Source organism: Astatotilapia calliptera, chromosome 5 (assembly GCF_900246225.1).
Source record: "Astatotilapia calliptera chromosome 5, fAstCal1.2, whole genome shotgun sequence".
In the NCBI taxonomy this organism is placed as follows: domain Eukaryota; kingdom Metazoa; phylum Chordata; class Actinopteri; order Cichliformes; family Cichlidae; genus Astatotilapia; species Astatotilapia calliptera.
In genome coordinates, this window is record NC_039306.1 from 319546 (window position 1) to 344408 (window position 24863).

The window sequence follows — 24863 nt, forward strand, 5'->3', positions numbered from 1 at the left end:
AATTCCAGCGTGGTACCGTGATAGGATGCCAGCTGTGCACGTCCCGTCATGAAATATCCTCACTATGAAATATTCCACAGTCAGCTGTTAGGGGGATTATAGTAGAGTGGAAGTGATTGGGAAAGATGTGGTAAGCCACGTTGGGGCCAGTGGATGCTGAGACGCATTGCGGGCAGATGTCACCAACTTTCTGCAGATTCAATCACTGTGGACCTCCAACCTTCATGTGGCTCAAAGACAGTGCACAGAGATCTTCATGGAATGGGTTTCCATGGTGACCAGCTGCATCCATAAAGACGTGGATGAGCAAGTTTGATGTGGAAGAACCTGACTGGCCTGAACAGTCCTGACCTGAACCCAACCCAACACCTTTGGGATGAATTAGAGCGGAGAGTTCTCGTCCAACATCGTGTCTGACCTCACAAATGTGCTTCTGGAAGAATGATCAAAAATTCCCATAAACACTCCTAAACCTGTGGAAAGCCTTCCCAGAAGAGTTGGAGCTGCTATCGCTGCAAAGGGTGGGCTGACATCACGTGAAACCCTGCGGATTAGGAACGTGATGTCACTCAAGTTCATATGTGAGCGAATGCAGACGAGTGAATACGTTTGGCAGTACAGTATATAAGGCTCAGGTCATAAATGACCCCACTTGGTCAGCTGGTGGTTGAAGCAGCATTACGTGACTATGAGCAACCAATGCACATGATACAGCGTAAAAACGTAAATGAATACTCGTGTTTGGAAAGGTGCTTCATCAGAAATGGATGAAGCACCTCTCGTCTGGGTCAGACAAAGAACAGCTGCCCTTTAAACTATGTGTATTACTTGTATGTGTGGGAAATGTGCAAATGTGTCTTAATGCAACATTTGTTTGGTTTCTCACTCGTTGCCCCAGTCGAGTCTGACGGTGATGTGTCTCTTGACGTCTCTGCTCTGGTCTTGTGTCAGGTGACCGGACAGCAGCTGCCTTCTCAGGTCTATCAGCTCCATCATCACGTGGCGAACCTTGTAGAACAGATCCACCTTGTGTTTCTGAAGGACGGAGAGAGAAACAGGGAGGATTCATTCACCGTTCGTTCACCACTTAGAATTCATCTTCAGCTCGTCAATACGCTGATTCAGCCGTACTTCTCTGGCAGGGCACCGCAAGGCCGTTTCTGTGCTGTTTATTAAAGGCACTCAAACAACTCACAGTGGAATAAAGCTGAGGTGAGCGAGTTCAAAGCCTTAGCAACCAAGAAGCTTGGTTGGCAAATCAGGCTGAAAACTGAAAACTTTATGCAAGTACTAACATGCTTTCTACCACAGGAAGATCTGGGCAGTTAGAGGAAGGGGCAGCAAAGCAGGTCTAGTTTGTGATCCACTCCAAACATGAGTTGATGCCCAGAGACTCCCAAGTTTGAAAGTCCAACTTTACAGGATTAAAAGCACATTTAAAAGTTTTGGTCTCTTTAGCTAATTCCCAGCTTCATGAAAACATCCAGCCCTCAGACATGTGCCCGCTTCACCACAGCTGATCATCGTCCTCCATCTCATCCTAACCCCACAGTCCTTTGTCTTTAGCATCACATGCACAGTTTCCACCCTGTGGCCATCAGCAGGCAGCTGTTGTTAATCTGGGCCACGACCGGATCAGAATGGAAATCTTATTCTTATGGTTTATGTTTGATTTAGCCCAAATCTTTTCAACAGGCTTGGGCCTGGCATTAAGAGTATGTAACTTTATTAAATGAGTGATACAGAAAATAATTATTTGTTATAATGTTATTATGATCCACTGTACAGATTAGACTGTATATAGTGGATCAATAAATTCATACGGCAACTGAAAAACAAAGACGAAACAAAAGCTCATGTGCGTCTAACACAAGACAACTGGAACCTGCTTCTCCCATAGCATGCTATTATTAGCACTTTAATTTTGCCCTGCAGGGCTTCAGCAGCAGGGAGAAGGGTTAAATGTCTATTCAGCTGTTGGCAGAACAGCAAGATGGGCAGAAATTAGGCTGTGCAGAGGCGCGTGCACACACACACACACACACACACACACACACACACACACACACACACACACACACACACACACACACACACACACACACACACACACACACACACACACACACGCGCGTATACAATGGTTACATGTTATAACGAAGATTTCATTTGGGTTTCCAAGTATATTATATGCACACATACACATGTAGGTGCTTATACATGCATGAGCAAGTTGCAAACATATGCTGACAGCAGGAGGGCAGTGAGCCCGGCTAAAATCTCTCTGCCTTTCTCCATCAGTCTTGGGTTTATGTACAGATGAGCTCCATTATATAACTCCGGTCGTAGTGGAGGTGGAGCTGTTTTAGAGAACCTTAACTTGAAATACACCAGAGTTAGGTGAACACAGCTGAAGCAGCTCTGCTATCAACTGGCAACCTGCCCGCAAGGTTTCTCTGCTGTTCTGCTGATGTGAGCTGGCAGAGAACGTTTTTAGATGAACTGAAGCCCTGAGCAGACATGGGCACTGTGCAGCCTCGGGACGCATCCGGTGCTTTGGTTGTCCCTGTTAGTTCTAAGTTTATTTGAATCTACGCACACATGTGTGAACGCAGCTTCACTGTAAATGTGCTGAAACACACATTTATGAACGATCTGAGTTCGTTAACCCTGAAAGATGTTGAGAACTGCCTCAGTTCTTTATAACATAGAAGATTTGAACTGCGACGGCTTCAGCTGCTCGTGAGGGGAGGGCTGTGCACCTGCCTGCAGAACAGCTGTGTCACGGTTTGTCAGAGGAAGGAAACATGCCACTGTTAGCATCTTTACTGTCGTAAGTTAGTATCTAATCTAAAAGCATCAGCAGGATGGATTCATGCTGTTTACAACAACTTCTTCCAGCAGAATTTGAGACTCACACCGAGGAACATTTTTACAATCTTCTTTTGTTGAGCCCATGAAAATTGTTTATCAGTTTCCTGGTTTTTGCTGACAGGTGCGACTCCCAGTGGGGTCTTCTGGATTCAAGGTTTGGTATATTGTCCAATCAAAGATGCTTACCTTGGTTATTTGACTTATCGTTGCCTTGAAGCATGATCACGAACTGTCCTTTTGACCATCCCTAAATACAGTGAGTTGGTTGGTTGATTATAACAACTTCAGAAGGCTGGAGATGAAGGGTTCTACGCCTCACAGCTGAGTAAATGCATCAGACTTGTGGTGGACACCAGCAGAAACACCCATTTCCATGCATTCTTTGACTAAAATAAATCAGGACAGCCACCAGCAACTTGCACTGTTCAGATGCAAGCTAGTTAGGCTAAATAGGACCAGAAGACAAAGCTAATATTAGCAGGTGATTTCCCAGCACACCTCCGTCTCCCAGCACACAAATGATACCACGGCCAATCAAAGCTATACACCTTCAATGAGAGGGATTAACATGACCTGGTTCTGAAAATGTAGTAATAAGTCAAAATGTGGATACAGTTATCCCATACAAGTTACCAACTGTGATACTTGCATATTAAAAACTGGCGTGAGGGAGTGAAACTACTGATGCTCCCTTCAGGGGTAAAAATAATGGATCCATCTGTGTTCTACCTGCAGTTTGGACCCGAGTGCACAAGACGATGTTTAAAATACGGTATACATTTAAAAGATTAGTTCCCTGTAGTAAGAGACGTTTATAAATCATAATCCAACTCTGAGGCGATGTGTTTACGGTACTGGCATCCATTCCTCAGAAGCTCCAACTGGGAACCTTGTTGCACCGTCCCGTCAGAGTTGAGAGATTAGCATGATTTTGGCGCTGAGCGCAGCTAGTGCTTGAGGTTCAAAATATTACAACTTTTAGCCAAAGAGTGCCAAATTTCAACCGGTAGTTGCTTAGCAACAACAGGAGTCACGCACGACAGTTCCCCTCAGCATCTGTTTAGCATTTGTTTTTCAGGAGATACCCAGTGGACATAGAAGCTAACGCGCTTTGATATGCGCTTTACGAGAGCTCATATTAATATAACCGTTAGAGACGCAGAAACATCTTCCAGAGTAAAACCTTTTACACGTCATTCTTAAAAACAGAGAAAAGTACAAATTAATTATCTTCATTAATAATTTGTGCATTGGATTTTTTTCCTTATCAATTTAAATGTCATAAAAATTAAAAAACAAGACAAACAAGTAGAAAGAAAACAGATGCACAGTACAGTTTTCTTTCTTCACCTGCTGGTCCAATCTACATACATTTAACCCAAGGCGTGCCTAATTATTGGACCTCAAGGTACGTGCATGTACGTTTCAAGGGCCGATGTTCCCACACAGTCAAAATTAGTTGGACAATGTCTGTGTCTAAAACCCACAATCCACTAGAGCCGTACAGAAATCCATCCACCCATCGTCTGCTGCTTCAGCACTGTGCAGTGCTGGAGCCTAGAGCCCAGCTGATGCACCCTGGACAGGTCGATCAATCTGTTATACCCAGAGAAAGAAAACCAATGACACTCACATTTAAACCTTGAGCTAATTAGGGATCACCTGTTAAACTATCATGCAATCCTTTGAACATTAGGAGGAGTATCCAGAGAGAAGCCATCCAGCATGGGGAGAAGAGCCAAACTCCACACACAGGCCCCAGCTGGTCAGTGGATCCTCAGCCAGGACTTTGTTGCTGTGAGCTGACAGTACTAATCCCTGCACAGCTGTGCTTTACCAAGGCATCATTAAGGTGTTCTGATAAGTTTTTGTTCTGTATCCGTCACACATGTTGGTGAACAGTTAGGGGTTGGTTATGTATCTTCCTCTTGGGCCTTGTTTCTCCCTGACATCGATGGGTTTTCATGCACGTAGAGGTAACAGAGTTCCTGAGCTGGTTGTAGAGCTAAGATGGATAAAGCCTTTAGTGGGTAGAGACTCAAAGAGGGCTAAGGGACAAGCTGCTGTAGCCCTAAAGGTACACAGTAACATATTTTATTTCCTGAGAGTGTAAATTTGAGGTTCAGGGCTTCAGCATCCACACAAGAAGCCAGAAAAACTAAAGCTCTATTTGCACATGATTTCATATTTTATGTTTGTCTGCACATCCTGAATATTTATTCCTCCATGAGGGCATCCTGGTCCCATCATAGTGTCCAGATCAACCAGTCAAAATGAAAGTTTGTGGTAAAATGCTTCCTTTCTTCATTATTATTCTGGGAATCCAGCAATCTGAGAAAGAGTAAATAAAGATGCAAACACTGATATAACAGGATGATTCGGCAAGCAAAAAACCCAAATCTCTAATATAATGAATTTATTTGACATGTTCAGATAATCAGTTTTCAGCTTGCAACCTCGTTGGTCAACCTCAGGCAGGAATAATATACATTATTTAAAACTTGCTTTTATTGAACAGGGTCCAGTTGGGTGGGTGTACACTACATATCATGACTAATCGTATTCATTTTATTTCAGGATGTCTTTCCCATTTATTTACTGCACCAACTCTCACTGTGATAAACACGAGGCACATTTACTGGCCAACAGTATCGTGCCCTTCAAAGTGTAGTAAGGCTCTTGAACCAGAGACAGCCCACAAATGGTGGTTCATTCACTGGGTTCATAAATAACACCTTATATATAGAAGCATTTACAGCACAAATGGTTGCCCTGTTCCCGAGGGTGCTCTTCAGTGAAAACAGCAGCACAGGAGTCAGCGATAAAGGCCCAGATCCCCGCAGACACAGCAGCGCCATGCAGGACACGAAAGCATACTGCTCTTATTTACAGTACTGAGAAAGGACGATGCAAAGACCAAGGTTCACAAACACATTTCCACCAGAGACCTGCCCAGCACTCGGTGCCTATTGTGAGCCACACAGAGCCGCTGAGGTAAAACGTGCTGAGATAAAGAGCAAAATCTTGTGTTCCTCTCCTTCAGTGCTTTAGAGCGCAGGCACACTGCTGTAAAAGGTGGCAGAGCAGGTAAGGTAACAGCAGCCCTACGTCAACACAATGTGAGGCACAGCAGACTAATACTCCATTCATAACCTCACAAAGCAAGATTACTAATGAGGCAAAGTGGGCACGGAGAGCTCCTGCCTTCATTATGATGAATTTATGACCACATTATATATTTTTTGTATCAAAGGGAGAATATTCATTAACCTGCCGCACTAACAGGAGGTGCTTATATCCTTATTTAAGGAAACTGTCTGAGAATAAGAGTCGTGGAGCACCTTTAGACAGCAGAGCATTTCAAATGTTGCATAAAACAACCAACAAGAAAACACAAAGACACGACTGACAACATAAAAAGATTAGAATTAAAGAACCATAAGTTTTCACTTAGTCGGCAAGACTCCCACTTCACTTCCTCTGTCTCAGTTTACCCTGATAACTCAGAGCCGGCGGCAGGTAACGTTACTGTCTGCCAGACCCAACAATTCACACCAGCGATGCTTTTCGGGACACGCTTTCAACACTTTATGCCATTCATTGTTGTCACCGTGTCCCAGCTGCTATCAGCCAGCTTTTGGAAGGATTCACTTTCACGAGTACCCAAAAAGAAGCCAGGATGCTGCTGCGTGTGCACTTTTAGGCATATACAAGAAGTACTGGAATTTAAGTTACCTGTAAACTCTATACTGAAGATGGAGGTTGCCTTTTGGACTGAAGGGTGAAGCCAGTGTGGAGGTAACTTAAACATGCAGCTAGCCAGACTGGATAGAGGTCGATGGAAAAATAAAAATGAGATCTGCGCCGAGTCACCGCAGACATGCATCTTCTGCACTTTACTCAAACAGAGAAAACTCCACACAAATAAAACCACCTTCAAAACCTGGGCTGTAGCTATAATCAGGACATCTGTCCAAGTCAGTGGGTAGATCCGCTGTGAACTTGACCTTTTTCTGAGTCAGTAAACCAGACTTGGAACAGGTGCACCAGCTGGCACATCGGGGAGAAACCAAGTCTCCTATCCACTTTTTGCTAGCACTCAAAATATGCACACCCACACCACAAACACTGATGTGTGCTGCTTTGAAATGAAACTGCCCAATCTGGGAAAATATAGAATCTCACCGGTACAGCTGAGCACTAATGTTTTTTTCAGCTGCGGAGTGGAAATCTCTTTTGGGCCGGCTATTTGTAGATTTACTCTTCCTCCCTCCTCTAACTGCCTCCTCTGCCTCTTTCCCCAGCCGCTGTGAGTAATCGCACCTTCACATCCTGCGGGAACGGAGGCACAAACACTCACCTTAAAGCGGTTTAACACATCGGCACTGTAAAAAAACAGCCGAGCTAATCTGAGATAATGATGCTGTTTGGAACCATTGTGATATCAGAAATAACAAAGCACTATCACCTGTAAAGCTACTTTCGGGCCACTCAGTGAGACGCTGAGCCGCGCGAGGAAGGGAAGATCCGATCGTGGTTAAAATGCAGCAGAGCAGCCGCGCTCGCTGCCGTCAACCAAATCAAACGTTTACATCTCTCTTTATTTGCTGCATTGGCCTTTTGCTTTTCAGACTTAGAGGGACATAATAACATCTTAATCACTCTGACAGCCCACAAACTAGGAAGGCACCATAATGTCACCCTCCATTAACAAACACCTCCACATTTTCTACCAGAACATTAAACTACATGAGTGGGTTTCCAAGCAGTGGGCCAGGGACCAAAGGTGGGTCTCCAGAGGGCGAGAGTCTGTCACCGTTTGGCATGAATATATAATAGGGCTTTATTCAGCCTGACAGCTCTACTGTCTAATGGTACATTTGCAGCCCCTCTGTTCCATCAGAGTTTTCCTCCATTTTCACGCCTGATAAATGAGAAAGAGCAAAAGCCACATTTTAATGTTTCCCTCGGTTTCACAGGGAGCTTTTTGAACTTTTGTTGGAAATGCATATAAAGTATTTAACAAAGCAATGCAAATTGTCCTATTATGTCATAAACTACACCTGCATCATTAATCACATTTTTATCTTTTGGCATCCCAGAGTTAAAAGAACATGATCAGGCAACATTTAAATGTGTGCTTCACCAGCAGGGAGCAAAGCAAAAGCAAATCAAGCGCTCCCTAAATCAGCGTCTGACCATGTGCCTGCACACACCAATCACAGCTGCCTAACCCGACATGCAGCTTATAGTTTCCTGAATGTACTCTGGAAAAGTAAAACTACATCAAAAGACATATATACACTAAAATCAGGCACATCAGAAGACGAGAGGTCAGGAGGGTCGTCATATTCAAAGAGTCTGGTACAGTTTTGGCACAGTAATGCAACACAACTAACTTCTTTAACCACCTGGAAAAACACCACAAACTCCAGTCTGATGGAGGCCAAGACAAACAGTGCAATGCTTCCATCAACACCTCCCATAACAGTGAGTCTCTGCAGAGCAGCAGCGTATCCACCAGCCTCACAAATGCACACCAACACAGCACCGATGCATCTGGCCAAAGATGTGTCTAGTAAACACGGTGCTTAAAAAGAAGGTTTCAGGAAGTCCACATGCTGGACAAAAGACATGTTAGCCCCTCCTGCAATCATTTTGCTAAATACAGGGGCAAATACAGAAGGGTCCCACAGCTGTCAAGAACTTTGTTTCCAGGTTTATTCACATCCATCCTGCAAAGATGATTCAGCCTGAGAGCAGCAGAGTGTCAAAGTGAAAGCAGGGGCTTGATTTTTGTGTGTTCGGTTCAGTGAGTTATCAGGAACTAGATGGAACAACAGCCTGGTGCTTGTTTCCGTTCCTCCATGTCTTACACATTAAATCGGTGCAGTTTACTGAAACTATGATATATCCTATGATAGTGATGCTATCATAGGTGGTTGTAACATTGATTTGGTTGCATCTCATAACATAGTTTAAATACTTTTACCTGCACTGAAAACAGAAGTTATGAGGGCTCCAAATTACTGGATGAAAAAATCGAATTAAAAGTGCAAATTTTCAACTCACCCTGTTTCCTTTAAAAGGCCTCGAAATATTCTACAGTCACCAAACATGATGAACAGCAGCTGATATTTACAGATAACTCAGTAAATAGTGGAGAAAGTATGATTTCAGTTAGAGCTCCTGCATGTCTTAAACTGTCTCTCCAGCTGCGCCGCAGGTTTGTGTTTGGTGCCTCGTAACGTGCAGTAACTGTGACAAGCTTGACTGCAGATTTAATCGGGTAAACTGTAATCTGTAACTGATTACTTTGGGAAGTTACTATTTTGAGGCCCCCTAATCGGGCGGGAGTCAGCCTGGCACGTCTGCAATCAGAGGGGACGCTCGCAACACCTCTGATGCATTAGCAAATGTCCTGCTTCATTTTCATGCCTGTCAGCGCGGCTGCTGCGCTCCTGAAAACAAAAGCGCTCAGACAAATCACCGGGGAGCGCAAACAAAGAGCCTCCGAATTCGTTTTGGTCTCCTCTGCTCAGCTCTTATGCTAACATGCTGCTTCCTGAGGATGAATCTGAAGGAGGAAAGATTTTTATGTAAAATGCATCATTTTAGTCTGGAGCACAAAGCTGCGATAGAAAAGTGACTCGAACATCCAGCTCCTGGGACACAAAGGGACTGAAAAGCACTGATGGACTCACTGGTATCAGATATTTTTTAGTGTTATGTAAGAGATTCTTTAGGAAAAGTTTTCCATTCTGAATGTGAACAACTTTTATAAATATGTACTCAGGAGGGACTGAAAAGATTGCATTAAAGACTTTCATGATCAGTCCGCAGTGTGAAAATATAGACGATACAATGCTGTAATTTCTTTAGTGTCATCTGATATGAATTTACAGTTGTGAGAGTTCATTACAAAGTTAAAAACTTCTCAGCGCACACTGTGAGTTTACCTGTAAGATAATAATATTTTATGTTTGCATGCAAAAAGCATCGAAAGATATACAATTATTTATATTCATTTTTTATGAATATAACAGCAGTGGGATTTCCAACATTAACGCACTGGGTTTGTACGACTCCATGAGGACTGTCACACCACTTTGCTTTTTAATTAATGTCTCGTGCCTTTTTAATGCCACAGTGCATGGGAGCGTGGCCAAGTGGTCACCGCTCAAGCCCAAAACTCGGCGACTCTGAGCTAAGACACCAGCGAGCCCAAGCTGTCAGAGAGTTTGGGAAAGCCATCCCTCTCCAGCAGGAAGTCTGGCGCCATGCAGCATGCAATATGTGTGTGTGTGTCTTGCTAGCCTGGTGCAAAGTCCATCTCAAATCTGCTTATGACCTTGTATCAACCCTGCCTGGAGACATACACACACACGCAGTGATGCCAGGAGCAGGATGTGATAGCAGGGGTGCCAGCCTGCCACGCCTCACGCTGCGTGTACTTGAAGAGGTGGATGCAGGAAGGACAGTTTCCTCTGTGAGTGCAGTTCCACAGGTGATGGAAGCTGTGGGATGATGTGTTTTCCAGTCTGTTTGGATCCACAGAACATGCGACACGAGGACACCTGTCATCTCCAACAGACCCTCTCCTTATACGCTCACCGAGGTCTTCCAGTGCTGGAGATTTCTACACTCCATATGACAAATAAAAGGAAAATTCACGATGCAGTTTATATAACTGTCCACCAACGAGTGTTAGGAGCTGGGTTCTGGTTATGTGGTGTTTTTGTCTCTATGTGTTTTTTGGTGCCTCCCGTTTTGTATAGGTAGGCGGGGCAGTGAGTCACTGAACCTGGCACACCTGTTACTCATCAGCTGCATTCTTCAGAAGTCTTCTTTAGGAGCTACCTGACAGAAGACTAGTGTCCGAGTATTGGCGTTTTTGGAGAGTCTGAAATTCTGCCCCTGCCTGCTGGAGCCGTTGGATTATTTCTGGTGACTGTACGGAGTTTTGTTTCCTCTCCAGGATTTTGCCTCGACTGGTTTGTTTTCCGTCTGGAGGTTTTTGCATTAAACTGTACCAAGTAAGCGCTCCAACTCTCTGTAAAGTTTACTTTAAGCTTTTCTCGGTTATCGGGCAAAACCCTCCTAATTCTCGTCCCTCTCCTTTTTTAGATCGAGTGCACTACCTGTGTGTGTTTCCGTCACCTGCACGTCCTGACTCCGCGTCCCCATTCATACACTGTTGTATATACTTTGTCCTTGTAAATACCCCCCCTCACTGTAAATAAACTGTCTTCACCGCAACTCTGCCTCCGTGTGTTCGGCTCCCCGGGTCCATCTGCATTTGCCATAACAACGAGTGGAAAACCATTCTTCATTCCCACCTCGGTGAGCTCGGAATATTTAACAAACAGATTTATTTACATATAAAAGAAAGAGAAACGCTTCTTAAGGTGACTGGATTTTATCCTCAGAGTTGCACTTTTAGTTCTGCTCACAGTGTCTATCGTGAGTTTACTCATACACAGATCAATCGTTTTGCAGAAATGGCTAAAAAGTAGAGAGAGAGACGGATAAATAAAAATCACAGAGCCTAAATTTAGTAAAGGAAGACACATTATAGAAGGGCAGTGTCTACACACTATACACACTTTGGAAGCACAAGCTTCCCTCACAACATTTTTAGAGGTAGGTCAAAGGTCAGCAAGTCCACGATGCAAATTATGAAATGCTTCCTGATATTGGAGTGCTAGCAGCCAAGGAAGCCTGCGAAGACAAATTTCTGCACAGGACAAAGTTAAAAATACACGGACGAAGTCAGCGTCACAAGCCAATCGCTGAACAATCCTTATTTAAGCAGCTAATAGGCCAAATCCACAAAACGCTGCTGACACAGTCCATTTCACCAAAGTCCTTCAAGTCACAACAAAACACACAAACACATTGTCTGTAATATTATATAGAAGTGCTCCTCCTGCTCTCCAATGACCTGCTAGTTTTTATACTACAGTTGAAGTACTTAATTACCGTACGTGCAATGATGTGAAAAAGAAAAGTAGCCCCGTGAAAAACTGAGTGCACCCCAGGAAGCAGTAGCCTGTAGCAGAGCTATTCTAGCTTAGTTTTTATTTGATTTCATTTGAGCTTTTGTTTTTATTTCAGTGTCGTTTAAGTTTAGTTTTTATTAGTTTCAATGTTAGTTAAAAAACCCAATAAAAAGACCAAAACTATTGTATGGAGAGCAGATGTCACAGCACATCTAACACAACAAGAACAGAACTCTTGAAAGCAGTTGTTTCAATACACACATCCACCAACACCTCATCAGGCGAGCTGTAATAAACACACACACCCTCGCTGTTATGTTGAACTTCTTAATAAAAGCTAGCACTTTGCAGTAAGTATTATTGGTGCACATTAATTCGAAAACTTTGTTTTTTTTACTGTATAAAAAAAATCAATCGAATAAAACGTTTTGTTCCCCCGATTGCTACAAATTCAGAACACCATTTTCAAAGCTAGAGCCAACACATTTGTTGGGGAACAGCGGTGAGAGCATCAGCGAGCAGGTGAGGAGGCGTAAATCACACGACTTCCACCGTCTGCAGCAACACTGACACGAGAACAGTTTGTGTGTATCTCTAATTATCGTTTGTATTGCAGGATTATTTGCTGTGGAAATGAGAAACGATTCACTGATCACTAAAGAAACCTTCATTACAAAACACTGCTTATTAGCTTTTATACCCTAAATAACACTATTCCAGAGCAGTTTAGCGTCTACGCTCCGAGCTCATCACCTCAAATATGCAAACACGACACACAGAAATTGAGGAGTGATGAGTAAATATTCCCCAGAGTGGATGGTGGATAACATAATTCATAAATAAATCTAGTTTTTTAATTATGCAAAGCGATAATAAACATAAATGATAACATTATTCATCTTCAAAGTTTAACTGTTTGTCCTCCAAATGTTTATAACAACAGTTACTATCAAATGTTATCAAAGAATGAGAAGCTCGGGCATATAAATGCACTTTCCATTGATGCAATAATGATAATAATAAAAACACAGACAGTGTGCCAACAATCGCCTCGTCGCTATGGCAACGATGGGTGACTCACCATTGCAAACATATGACACTGCACTTATCGAAGCCTATAGATCCCACACAGACAGAGTGCGCGACTACATACAACACAAACGCACACGGACACTTGTGTCTCTGCGGACAACTCCGTCTCCCCGTCACACGCACACACACGCACACACACGCACACACACGCACACACACGCACACACACGCACACACACGCACACACACTGGAATGGCAGGAGCCGGTTTTCCAAGCAGACGCACAAATGTCGGACATGACTGTGGCTACTCACGGGTCACACGGGATGATGGATCCACTTGTTTTCTTCTCCTTCCTCAGTCTGTTTCTCTGACTCTACCGCTGGCGAGCAGCTAAACTAAACAGCGATCCAAACCGGCAGAGGAAAATCACAACCTGTCAAACCACTCACAACATTACTGTAGCAACACTACCTCTCTCCCTCTCCTCTCTCTCTTTCTCTGGCTGTTTATACGTCTGTGTTTGCACCTTATTCTTCCTCTCTCTCCTCCTCTGACCTGCTCCCCGTCTCCATCTTTCTCATCTCACCCCCCCCCTCCCTCTCTGCCACCCACTCACCCACAGGCCGGTCTGCAGCACTCAGCTCTTCTCCACTTTTGCAAGAGAGAGCACAGAAAGAGAAAAATATATAGAGCTAGGTGTGTACTCTAAAAACAGCGATATACAGCACACTTGATGATAAAGACATTTGACAGCAGAGCTTATATCCTGAGGCTGTTGCCCACAGAGAGCCTTGAAGTGCGGTGTGATATTTGTGTGCGTCTGACAGTCAGAAATAAGAAGGGCAGACAGAGAAAATGACTGACAGAGAGTGGGACAGATACAGAGTTGAAGCACTGTATGTCATCTCCTGCCTCTGGGCAAAGAAATACCACCATGTTTCACCTTGTTTTCACTTGAATAATTGTTACTGTTCCCAGTCAAAGTTCAAGTCTGGCAGTGGAGCAAGGAAAGGTCCTGCATGAGGTATTGCATACTGTTTAAATCATGACTAAAGACCCACTTATTCAATCATGCTTCTAGTTAACATTTCACTTGTGATTTTACATTATGCACTTTTATGCTCATTTAACTGTTTGTTCTGTATCTGCTGCTTCTCCTCTCTGCTTTGGTCCTATTTCTATCATCTTCCTTTTATTCTCTATTTTACCTGTTAAGCACCTTGGTTTTAAGTGTGCTTTATATATAAAGTTTATTATTATTATGAAAATTTAAAAGCAGGTCAAAATCTGATAATTTGCAGGTGAGAAACAAGGTAAAGACCCTACAGTAGCAGAGGGAAACCCAAACAATCAGCTGGCCCCTGTGAGGCAGCACTGAGTGGAAAAGGAAAAACTCCCTTTAAACAGCAGAAGCAAAGTCAGGCAGGGAAAGAGAAAAGAAAAGGAGAGACACAACAGTGGTACATGTACCCACTGCCCACTGGGAGCAAAAAGAGGTGAGTGGAAAAGAACTGCTCAGTGCATCACAGGAACTCCTCCAGCAGCCCGAGTGTAAAGCAGCATAACTGAGGGAGGATTCAGGGTCACCTGGTCCAGCCCTAACTATAAGCTTTATGAAAAAGGAAAGTTTGAAGCCTAATCTTGAAAGTAGAGATAGTGTCTGTCTCCTGAACCCAAACTTGGAGCTGTTTCCACAGAAGAGGGGCCTGAAAACTGAAGGCTCTGCCTCCCATTCTACTTTTAAATACTGTAGGAACAACAAGTAGGCCTGCAGAGCGAGAGCGACGTGCTCTATGATAAAGGTAATATGTGGTTTTTCAGATAAGATGGGGCCTGATTATCTCAGGTTAACTAAATGCTTGTTAGCAACAAAACGTTCCTATTGTTACGTAAAGATTAATAAAGTAGACGTTTCTGCTCTGGCAGCATAACTGTGGTTCACCCTCACTGACGCTTTCTTCTTTAATCTGTTGTTACCTGCAGCACAATGACAACGTGCCAGCTGTCATTAACTACTCCACAACAACTGACAGTTTGATGAGCCACGTGCTCGGCTGTCTGCTTCACTGCAGCTTTATAATTAGATTGATGATGGGAGGATGTGTGCAGACGTCCCTTTGTACGTTTCTTTGGGTCAGGAAGGCTGCATTAGTAATGGCTGCACTCCCTGCACCTCTCAGCCTCCTGTCCCCACATCCAGTCACACATATAACAGATATACAGTGTGACGGACAGACATGGGAAGATGTGTCAAAGACCGAGACCAGAGGTGGCATTTTTATGCCATGCTGTTAGCTCACTACTGAAAGCTGTCAATCAAACTGTTGAAGAAAATGACAATACGGACCTGCAGGGGAGACGACAGATCAGACGGGACATCGTCGTACACGGCACATCAAGTGCCCCGACTAAATCTGTGCCCATTACAAATCCACTAAAGCACTAAAGCCACCATCTCTTCATGCAAGACTGAACTTACAGAGTAACTGTGTATTAAAACAACTAGGACAGATACTAATGTTGTGGTATTCTTAAGAAAACCAACCCGGCCCCTTCCCAGCGTATCAAAGCCACAGACGTCTCACAGATACACTCGAGGTGTCCTTTGGCATCGCGGCTCTGACGCACCACGTTTTGGCTAAATGAGGCAAGTCTGTTACTGCCAGCTAGTCACATATGGACACTTGTAAAAGTCCATGTGGCATCACATGCACACACACTGAGTAAGTACACACTTCAGTGTGCAGGGTTAATTTTGTGAAGGGAATATTAAACCCAAGCCACAGCCTGAACTCTGACCGTGTCTCAACGATTTAACTGAACATCAAAGCGTGACGTTTTATTTTGAGGTGCTTCTAGCTTAACTTGGCTCTGTATCCACCGAGGACGAACCTCCGTTTGTGTTCGCACCTTCACCAAGTCTGCATCCATGCATGAATATAACCCATGGATGCAGACAGATATCTGGGTTAATGAAATACTTCCTTAAAAACATCAACATGAAGTCTCCCAATGTTTCTTACTTTTATATATATATATTTGTTTACATGTGACAAGAACTGGGCCGTTTTGTGCATCGCTGCAGCGTTAAAGAACCCTCTGAAAAACTCTTGAATGTAGATCTCACTGATTTCAAAGGATAAGCAGTTCAAAGTTTGGCTGGTATTAAAATCTTGATGTAAATTTATCCATTAGGCTGATCCTTTGGGTCTGTGTAGTTTTAATCAATGACATGCTATTTCACTAAATCTCTTACATCTCCTTTGTCACTTTTCAGATCCAGTGAAAATTGAATGAGCAGCCTTTTTGTGAAAAGCTCTGTCTTCACTGCAGTCTTTGAATACGTTTACTTCACTGATAGGCTCATTTGGACTTTTTCATACAGCACGTCTAATATTTATTTCATTCTTATTTATATTTATTTTTATAAAGTGTTAACTGAGTTTGGTGTCATGATTCTGTACGAAAGGAAAATTTACACTTTTACATGAAGGTAAAAAATGTTCCTTAATCTTTGAATTCCAGTGCTTTCAGTCAGTTTCTGTCAGGGTCCTGGGACTGGGCGACCCAGGATCCCTGGGCAGTCATGGACCTGTGTATTATTATTATTATTATTATTATTATTATGTATTTTTGGTGTCGTTTCTCCTTCTCTGTGCGTGTACATATGTGTGTTTCTCTGTGCTGTGTTAGTCTGTGTCCCACTCATATGTTTAGGCGAGGTATGGGTGTGTATGTCTGCGGGTGTGCCTGGAGGATGGAGCTCGGCCACCTGCAGGCCTGAGGGGTGTGGCCCTGCGGAGGGACTGGCCACACCCGAAGCCACACACCTGCCGCTGATCAGGGCTCGTCGGGGGAGCTACTTAGGAGAGTCTTGGAGCTCCCACCGACGCGGGATCATTGAGTTATCTTACCAAGTCAGTGTGTGTTAGCTTAGGTCTGTGCTGTGCGTATATGCCCGCCGAGGGTTAGTGTTGACGGCTGCGTCTCTGGTTTCCCTACAGGAGGAGGAGTGGTCTGGAGAGGCAGCACGCACGGGGGTGCGGAAACACAACAGCGGGGAGCACGAGCACAGATATCGGAGGGAAGCACGCGCACGGGGTTCGAGGGAGCAACGGGGAGTTATTGTATTTACAGCCTTTTCACTGTAAATAAAGAGCACTGTTTGCATCGCAGAGTCTGCGTTTTGGGTCCTCCTTTCCCCACATCCCCACGGTCTGCCAGCCAGACCGTGACAGTTTCAGACCCATTTCCACAGGTACACAGCATCCAGCACCATGTCATGGTAAATGGCCTGTATTTGTATAGCGCTTTACTAGTCCCTAAGGACCCCAAAGCTCTTTACATATCCAGTCATTCACCCATTCACACACTGGTGATGGCAGCTAAACTGTAGCCACAGCCACCCTGGGGCGCACTGACAGAGGGCCCTCTGACCACCACCAGTAGGCAACGGGTGAAGTGTCTTGCCCAAGGACACAACGACCAAGGGTGTCCAAGCCGGGGCTCGAACTGGCAACCTTCCGATTACAAGGCAAACTCCCAACTCTTGAGCCACGATTACAGCGTCCTTACAATAATTTAGGGAAAGAACAGGTTAATCTGAAGAGCAGAGTCCTGTAATAAGACGCCACAACTGTTTGATGATCAGTTGTAAATGATGTTATTGCAAAGTGGAAGCATTTAAGAACCACAGCAACTGATCCACAAAGCACACTACAGCTGTGCTCAGAATCACTCTAATTATACTGATTCTATGTCATCACTTGTAGTGAAGAGTACTCATCACTGTGGGATTGTTATAGGAGTAAAGGACTACCTGTTGACTGCAGGTCCCAAAGGTACGAGAAGCTCGGCTCACAGCATGTTTGCTCTGATAAAGTAAAGTGGGACAGATTCTAAGTGTTTAAGGTTTGGTGCTGTCCTGTGAACCAAAGCTCTGAAATATACAGTTTCCTTATGCACTGAATATGTGAATAAGCCATGTTTTAGTTGCAAATGCTTATTAAATTCGCTTCCGCTTATCCTTTTCAGGGTCACAGGGGGCGCTGGAGCCTATCCCAGCTGTCATAGGGCGAGAGGCGGGGTGCACCCTGGACAGGTCGCCAGTCTGTCGCAGGGCCAACACACAGGGAAAGAGAACCATTCACACCTAGTGGCAATTTGGATTATTCAATTAACCTATCCCCACAAGCTGCATGTCTTTGGGCGGTGGGAGGAAGCCGGAGTACCCGGAGGGAACCCACGCAAACATGGGGAGAACATGCAGACTCCTGATGGTGGAATTGAACTCAGGACCTTCTTGCTGTGCGGCAACAGTGCTGACCACCGTGCCACCGTGCTGCCCAAAATAAAATACTATATACAGTAAAATAAAAATAGAATACAAATACTATGTACAACTGAGTAAAATACAACATTGTCAGAAAAAGAGCAGCTTAGTGTCACTGCTGCTGCACATGTGTGGATGTGTTTTATGTTCCTACAAGATATGAATACATGTGTGTATACCAACTGCTATTCTCAATAAAAGCCAACACACACATTTAAATAACAATGTAAATATGAACTAATAACCTGAGCTGACATTAAAGGAGACCTATTACACTTGATCATACATGCACTGTTCTCATATCACGTATGTTTAACATGACCAAAGCCTCCAAAAAGGAGGTCAGTAGCAGTGCAGGTACAGGCTGAACGCTGCTCTAAGCACTCGAGTGCAGACAGCTTTTTCACCACTTGGCTCTGCTTTATGTCAATGGGAGCAGATACACCCAGTAAGATCATCGTAGGCGTACAGAAGCCCCATGAGGGGCAGCCAATCAGAAGAAGGCTGGCTTATAAATGAGGTGTTCTTCAAAGGAAAGAAGCTAAAAGTTATTTTCAGACATGAACGATGCCAGAGGCTGTAAAAAAGCCCAGTATAAGACGAATACAGCATATTTTGAACAGTAAGTGAACAAAGCTACTCCAGGAGAGTCCAAAGATAAAAATATTGAGATGAAATGTAAAAACGCTAACACCTTAGAGTCATCATTTACGACCTTAAGATCTTAGCTTTGCAGTGTAACCAAACACCAATATGGACTCCTCTGGTGCTCCCAGCTGCCAGTATAGGCTTAAATATTCACTCAGTGTCTACCCAGTAACAATCATCACAGCCAAACACACACACACAGAAGTTACCATCATTTTGTGTCACACTACAAAGCTTTATCCTTAAACAGCTTTTTCCACTACACCAATTATCTCCCAGCATCACAGCGAAGGCAGTCCCCATTAAAGCACAGAATAAGCAATCAACAAAGAGCATCTTTCATTTCTTTTAATCATCAGTATCTGAGTGTGGGTTTAAGGCGTAGTGTATTTCCCCCCTTTGAACAGCACATGGCAAAGAGCATAGAAAACTATCTATTTTCTTTTGATTGATTTTCACTCATGTTTTTTAATGGGAGCTGTGAAGCGCTGAAGGATCTCAATTCTTTTCTTGTTTCAGTCATTCCTCCTCTGCAGTCTTACAGCCACCAATTAAACTTTTGGTCTTTCTTTCTCTTTGTGTTCGGTTTCTCATTCTGTGACGATATTGTTTAAAGGCTTCGACAGAAGAGATGAGATTCAGTTAGTCTTTCTCCACGACTCTCTTAAATTATTTTTCCTCTAAGTTAAATCACGTGTCCGTTACTGCCTTCATGCGCTGCATCTTTCTCCCATTTTCCTCAGGATATTTGTTTCTCTTCGCCACCTATGCCTTTCATAATCTGATGAAATTATTTTATAGGATTTATTTTTTCTAAAAATCTCTCAAGATACATGAAGGAAACTCAATTTTTACAAAGCCTCAGACTTTATACAGTAACTATGTGCAGTATAGAAACTACTTTCAGCCACTCTTGGCAATTAAATTTTCCTCCTACAAAGGTAGGCCTGTAGATTTTTATTATCTGGATGCGTGCTCATGAGCTATAATGTGAAAGAACCAGCACATCAACAAAAACATTTTACAAATGGAGGAATAAATACACAGCTAACTTCATCTTTTTGACCGCCTGGATTGACTACAAGAAAGCCTATGACTCAGTGCTCTACACATGGACACTGGAGTGCTTGGCACTTGCCATTAATAAGGATCAGGAACTCAGTGGGACTTTTAAACACAACTGTGGAAGACAACCCTGGAGCCATGGCACCAAGCACCAGATCCACAGCGGACAGATCCCAAGTTGCAGACTGTGCATACATACCCTGGAGACTATCCAACACATGGGTAGTAGCAGGATGTAAGATTAAAGCTGGGACAGGATATAAAGTCCTGATGGGACAACCAGTACCAAAGCTCTTTGAGAACAACAGGGCTAAAGTCCTGCAGGACCTCGAATTCCAGACAGTCAAGCAGCTGCTGGCTAACCAACCTTAGTTGGAACAGAAGATATGACAGATGTGCCAATCCCAGCAGAGAGCAACATCAGGAAGGAGTGCAAGAAAACAGAGAGGTATTGGATGCTGAAGGAACAACTGGAGCAGATGTGGAAGGTAAAGTCCAGATCTTTAACCCTGAAACTGGGAAAGTTGCTCTGGCAGATTCCAGGCACAACATCGGGTCTCTGTCCACTATAGCAAAGTCCAGATACTACGCAGAACCATCAACCAGGCCACTTGAGGATCATCACATCCCACCCCTGCCCAGGGGGCAAATTTAAGCATACGCAGACATGTCCATGTTATTCCATGATTAAGGTTAAATGTGTGTTTAGCTGAGCTCTAAAAGGTTTTGTGCAGATTTGTAACATGTTTATTCTTGATTTTTAAAAATCTACAACATCTCTTCATGACAGGGCTTCATAAAAGGTAAACGAGTCTGTGAGTGTGCTGCAACCTCGAGTTTGTTTCACAGCGAGGTGATCATCTTTTACTGTCAGGTGACCCTCTGAGAGGATTCCTGTCCAAAGGTTCAGTCAATGAGCTCGTCAATAGCTTCAATGCTAACATGTTAAATGTAATGGACACTATTGCTCCCATTAAGGTGAAGGTTATCTCTGGAAGGAAAAAGTCTCCATGGAGAAACTCCACACTGGTGAAAAAAGAAAAAAGAGAGTGTAGGAAAGCTGAGCGCAGATGGAGAAAAACAAACCTCCAGGTTCATTATGACATTTATAAAGAGAAACTTCACAATTATAATTTACAACTGAGGAATGCAAGGAGGTCCTACTTCTCTGACATCATCACTAAAAACAGCCATAATGCTCGGGTCTTATTTTCTACAGTTGACAGGCTAACAAACCCTCCTGTGTCAGTGGCAGCTGAACTTCATTCGACCATGGCCTGCAATGACTTTGCCAAATTCTTCACTGAAAAAATCCAAAAAATTAGACAAGCAATTGGTACATCAACACCAGGATATGTACTGTGTCCACCAAAAAACTGTTTAAACACCATGAAACAGTTTCAACCTATTAACAGCAAAGACCTGGAGGACATCTTAGGTCAACTGAACAACTCCTCCTGCTGTTTAGATGTCCTGCCAACAAGTTTTTTCAAAAAGGTCTCAAAGACTTTAGAGTCAGACCTGTTACAGATCGTCAACTTTTCTTTATTATCTGGTGTGTTTCCAGAATCACTAAAAACTGCTGTAATCAAACCTATACTGAAAAAGGACAATCTTGACAAGACACAAATGAACAACTACAGGCCGATCTCAAATCTCTCATTTTTAAGTAAGATCATTGAAAAAGCAGTTTCTCAACAGCTCAGTTACTTCTTAAAACAGAATAATTGCTACGATGCCTTCCAGTCAGGTTTTAGACAGAACCACAGCACTGAAACCGCTCTGACCAAAGTGTTTAATGACATATGTCTGAACACAGACAGTGGAAAAATGTCAGTCCTAGTTTTGCTGGATCTCAGTGCAGCATTTGATACAGTTGACCACAACATATTACTCAAACGACTGGAGAACTGGACAGGTCTTTCAGGAACTGTACTAAACTGGTTCAAAACATACGTAGAAAACAGGAAATACTTTGTATCAATAGGTAACTTCACATCTGAGCAGACAAGTATCACATGTGGAGTTCCCCAAGGTTCCATCTTGGGACCCCTTCTGTTTAACATCTACATGCTCCCACTGGCACAGATTATAAACAACAACAAAATAAACTACCACAGCTATGCAGATGACACACAAATATATATCACAATGTCACCAGGAGACCGAGGCCCTGTACAGGCTCTTGGTAAATGCATTGAGGAAATCAATGACTGGTTGTGCCACAATTTTCTCCAGCTAAACAAAAACAAAACTGAGGTAATAGTCTTTGGCGCCAAAGAAAAACGATTACAGGTCACCAGAGAACTTCAATCTATACATCTAAAAACCACAAACCAGGCGAGAAATTTGGGTGTAGTGATGGATGCAGACCTAAACTTAGAAAAACACATTAAGACAATAACAAAGTCAGCTTACTATCACCTCAAGAATATTTCTAGGATAAAAGATCTGATGTCTCAACAGGACCTGGAAAAACTAGTCCATGCATTCATCTTTAGTAGGCTTGATTACTGTAACAGCATCTTTACAGGTCTACCTAAAAAATCTGTCAGACAACTACAGCTCATTCAGAACTCTGCTGCTCGAGTCCTCACTAAGACCAAAAAAGTGGACCACATCAGTCCAGCTCTGAGGTCTTTACACTGGCTGCCTGTCCGTCAGAGGATAGACTTTAAAGTTCTGATGCTGGCCTATAAAGCTCTGAATGGTTTAGGACCAAAATACATCAATGACCTCCTGACCCAGTATGAACCATCCAGATCCCTCAGGTCATCTGGATCCGGTCTTTTATCAGTTCCCAGAGTCAGAACCAGACACGGAGAAGCTGCATTCAGCTTTTATGCTCCTTATATCTGGAACAAACTCCCAGAAAGCCTCAGATCAGCTGAAACACTCAGTTTATTTAAATCCAGGTTGAAGACTCACCTGTTCTCAGCTGCATTTGAATAAAGCACCAAATCCACACTTTAAGCTTAAATTTCAAAACTTACATTTAACTACTGATTTTATCTACTGTTCTGATTTTATCTGTTTTGATTTTATATACTGTTTTGTTTGTTTGTTTGTTTGTTAATTAGTTAGTTAGTTTATTTGCTTGTTTTATTCAATTTTAAATCATGCTTTTTATTTGTTCTTGTTTCTAATGTCTCTGTAAAGCACTTTGAATCACCTTGTTGTTGAATTGTGCTGTACAAATAAACTTGCCTTGCCTTGCCTTTGATTATTGCTTGAGCTTGTGTGGTAGAGCTGTGGGTGGGACTGCAGCACTTCTTCTCTGGGTTGTTGTTGATGTTTCTTTTTGTATGCTGTCACTTTCTTTTATTAAAAAATGAAAGAACTAGTTTCTCCACTCAGACATAAAATATAACATCTGCGAGTGTAAAATTGCGACATTTTAAGCTCAAGCGATCTCGCCAAAGGCTGAGTCACGTCTGCATGTTGATATAAAAACGTTAAACCACTTGACAGCCAGTAAACTTCACAAACTGGATGATGAACTTGAATGAATTTTCTTCTCGTCATGATGAATGCACGCTGCGCCTTGCAGCTATGAACACTCAGTGTGCGTCTGTCTTCTTTTGACTTTCTTCTGTTGCAGAAACAAAAATTTCATTTCAATGCAAAGCAGAAAGAAGTGGACAAGGACAGATTCCCCACCCACTGCCTGCCAGTCCTGTCGCTTCTTCTGGTTTTTTCTTGTTCCTCACACACACACACACACACACACACACACACACACACACACACACACACACACACACACACACACACACACACACACACACACGTCTACACATTTCACAGCAAAGAAATGTGTCCCTCTGTGTTTATCCCTGTTTTCACATCCTTCCATCATTGTTTGGTTGTCACCACTCCCTCTCCTCCTTGTTCACAAATCAATTCTGCCCACACACACACACACACACACACACACACACACACACACACGCACACACACACACGCACACACACACACACACACACACACATGCACACACACACACACACAGATACAAATTTCAATCCTACATCAGGATGTAGGAGACAACAAGAAGGGAGAAGTCCACTCATCCTCCACATCTTCTCTGTCCTCTTCCAGCAAAAATAAATTAACTTTAAATTGGACTGGTCATGCAACAGCAGCATCTGTATAAAAAAAGCCCAAAGCAGACTGTATTTAACATCTGCAGGAAGCTCCTGAGGATGTTTTACCAGTCGGTGGTGGCTGGAGTACTTTTCTATGCTGTGGTGTGCTGGGGGAGCAGCACAGCAAAGAAGGACTCATCCAGGCTGGAGAAACTGATCAGGAGGGCTAGCTCTGTGGTCGGCATGAAGCTGGACACTCTGGTGACAGTGGCAGCGAAAAGGACACTAAAGAAACTGCTGGACATTATGGACAATGCCAGACATCCTCTGCACACGGCCATAAAAACCAGAGGAGTCTGTTCAGGTTGCTTCTCCCAAAGTCAAGAACCAACAGACTTAAAAACTCCTTCGTCCCACACACCATCAGACTGTTTAACTCCTCTCTGGAGGGGAGAGGGAGGGGAAACAGGAGGACAAAGGAGGGGGGAACAACTAAGCTGTAGTGCACTTTTCACTGTGCAATTTTTATTCTATATTCATCGGCGCAATAGACTCAAAATAGTTGAAATGTGCAATTCCCTGGTTATTCCTATTATCCTATTTATCGCTATTATACACTCTGTATTAATATATGTGTATATATGATATATTTCTATTTCTGCTTACATTGTTTTGCAACTTCTGTCGGTGCTGTGCTACTGGAAAAAGAATTTCCTGGAGGAACTCACCTGAGGGACTAATAAAGTTTAATCTAATCTAATCTCCAATTATATAATAATTAAGTAAAAAACATTATGCAACTGTATGCAAAGTATCTG

At 43.2% G+C, this 24863-nt stretch overlaps 1 protein-coding gene across 11 annotated transcripts in view; it reads right to left on the minus strand.

The window, feature by feature from the left end:
- The window catches only part of LOC113021787 (dedicator of cytokinesis protein 3-like), a 229871-nt gene that overhangs the window by 70479 nt on the left and 134529 nt on the right, over nucleotides 1–24863 (minus strand). For 10 of the 11 annotated variants that reach the window (XM_026166510.1, XM_026166509.1, XM_026166507.1 and 7 more), the window contains one exon: nucleotides 887–1035. In XM_026166510.1, the coding sequence (XP_026022295.1) occupies nucleotides 887–1035 (149 nt within the window). Of the gene's footprint in view, nucleotides 1–886; nucleotides 1036–13222; nucleotides 13466–24863 lie in introns of those variants that run through there. The other variant, XM_026166516.1, reaches the window with a different exon arrangement.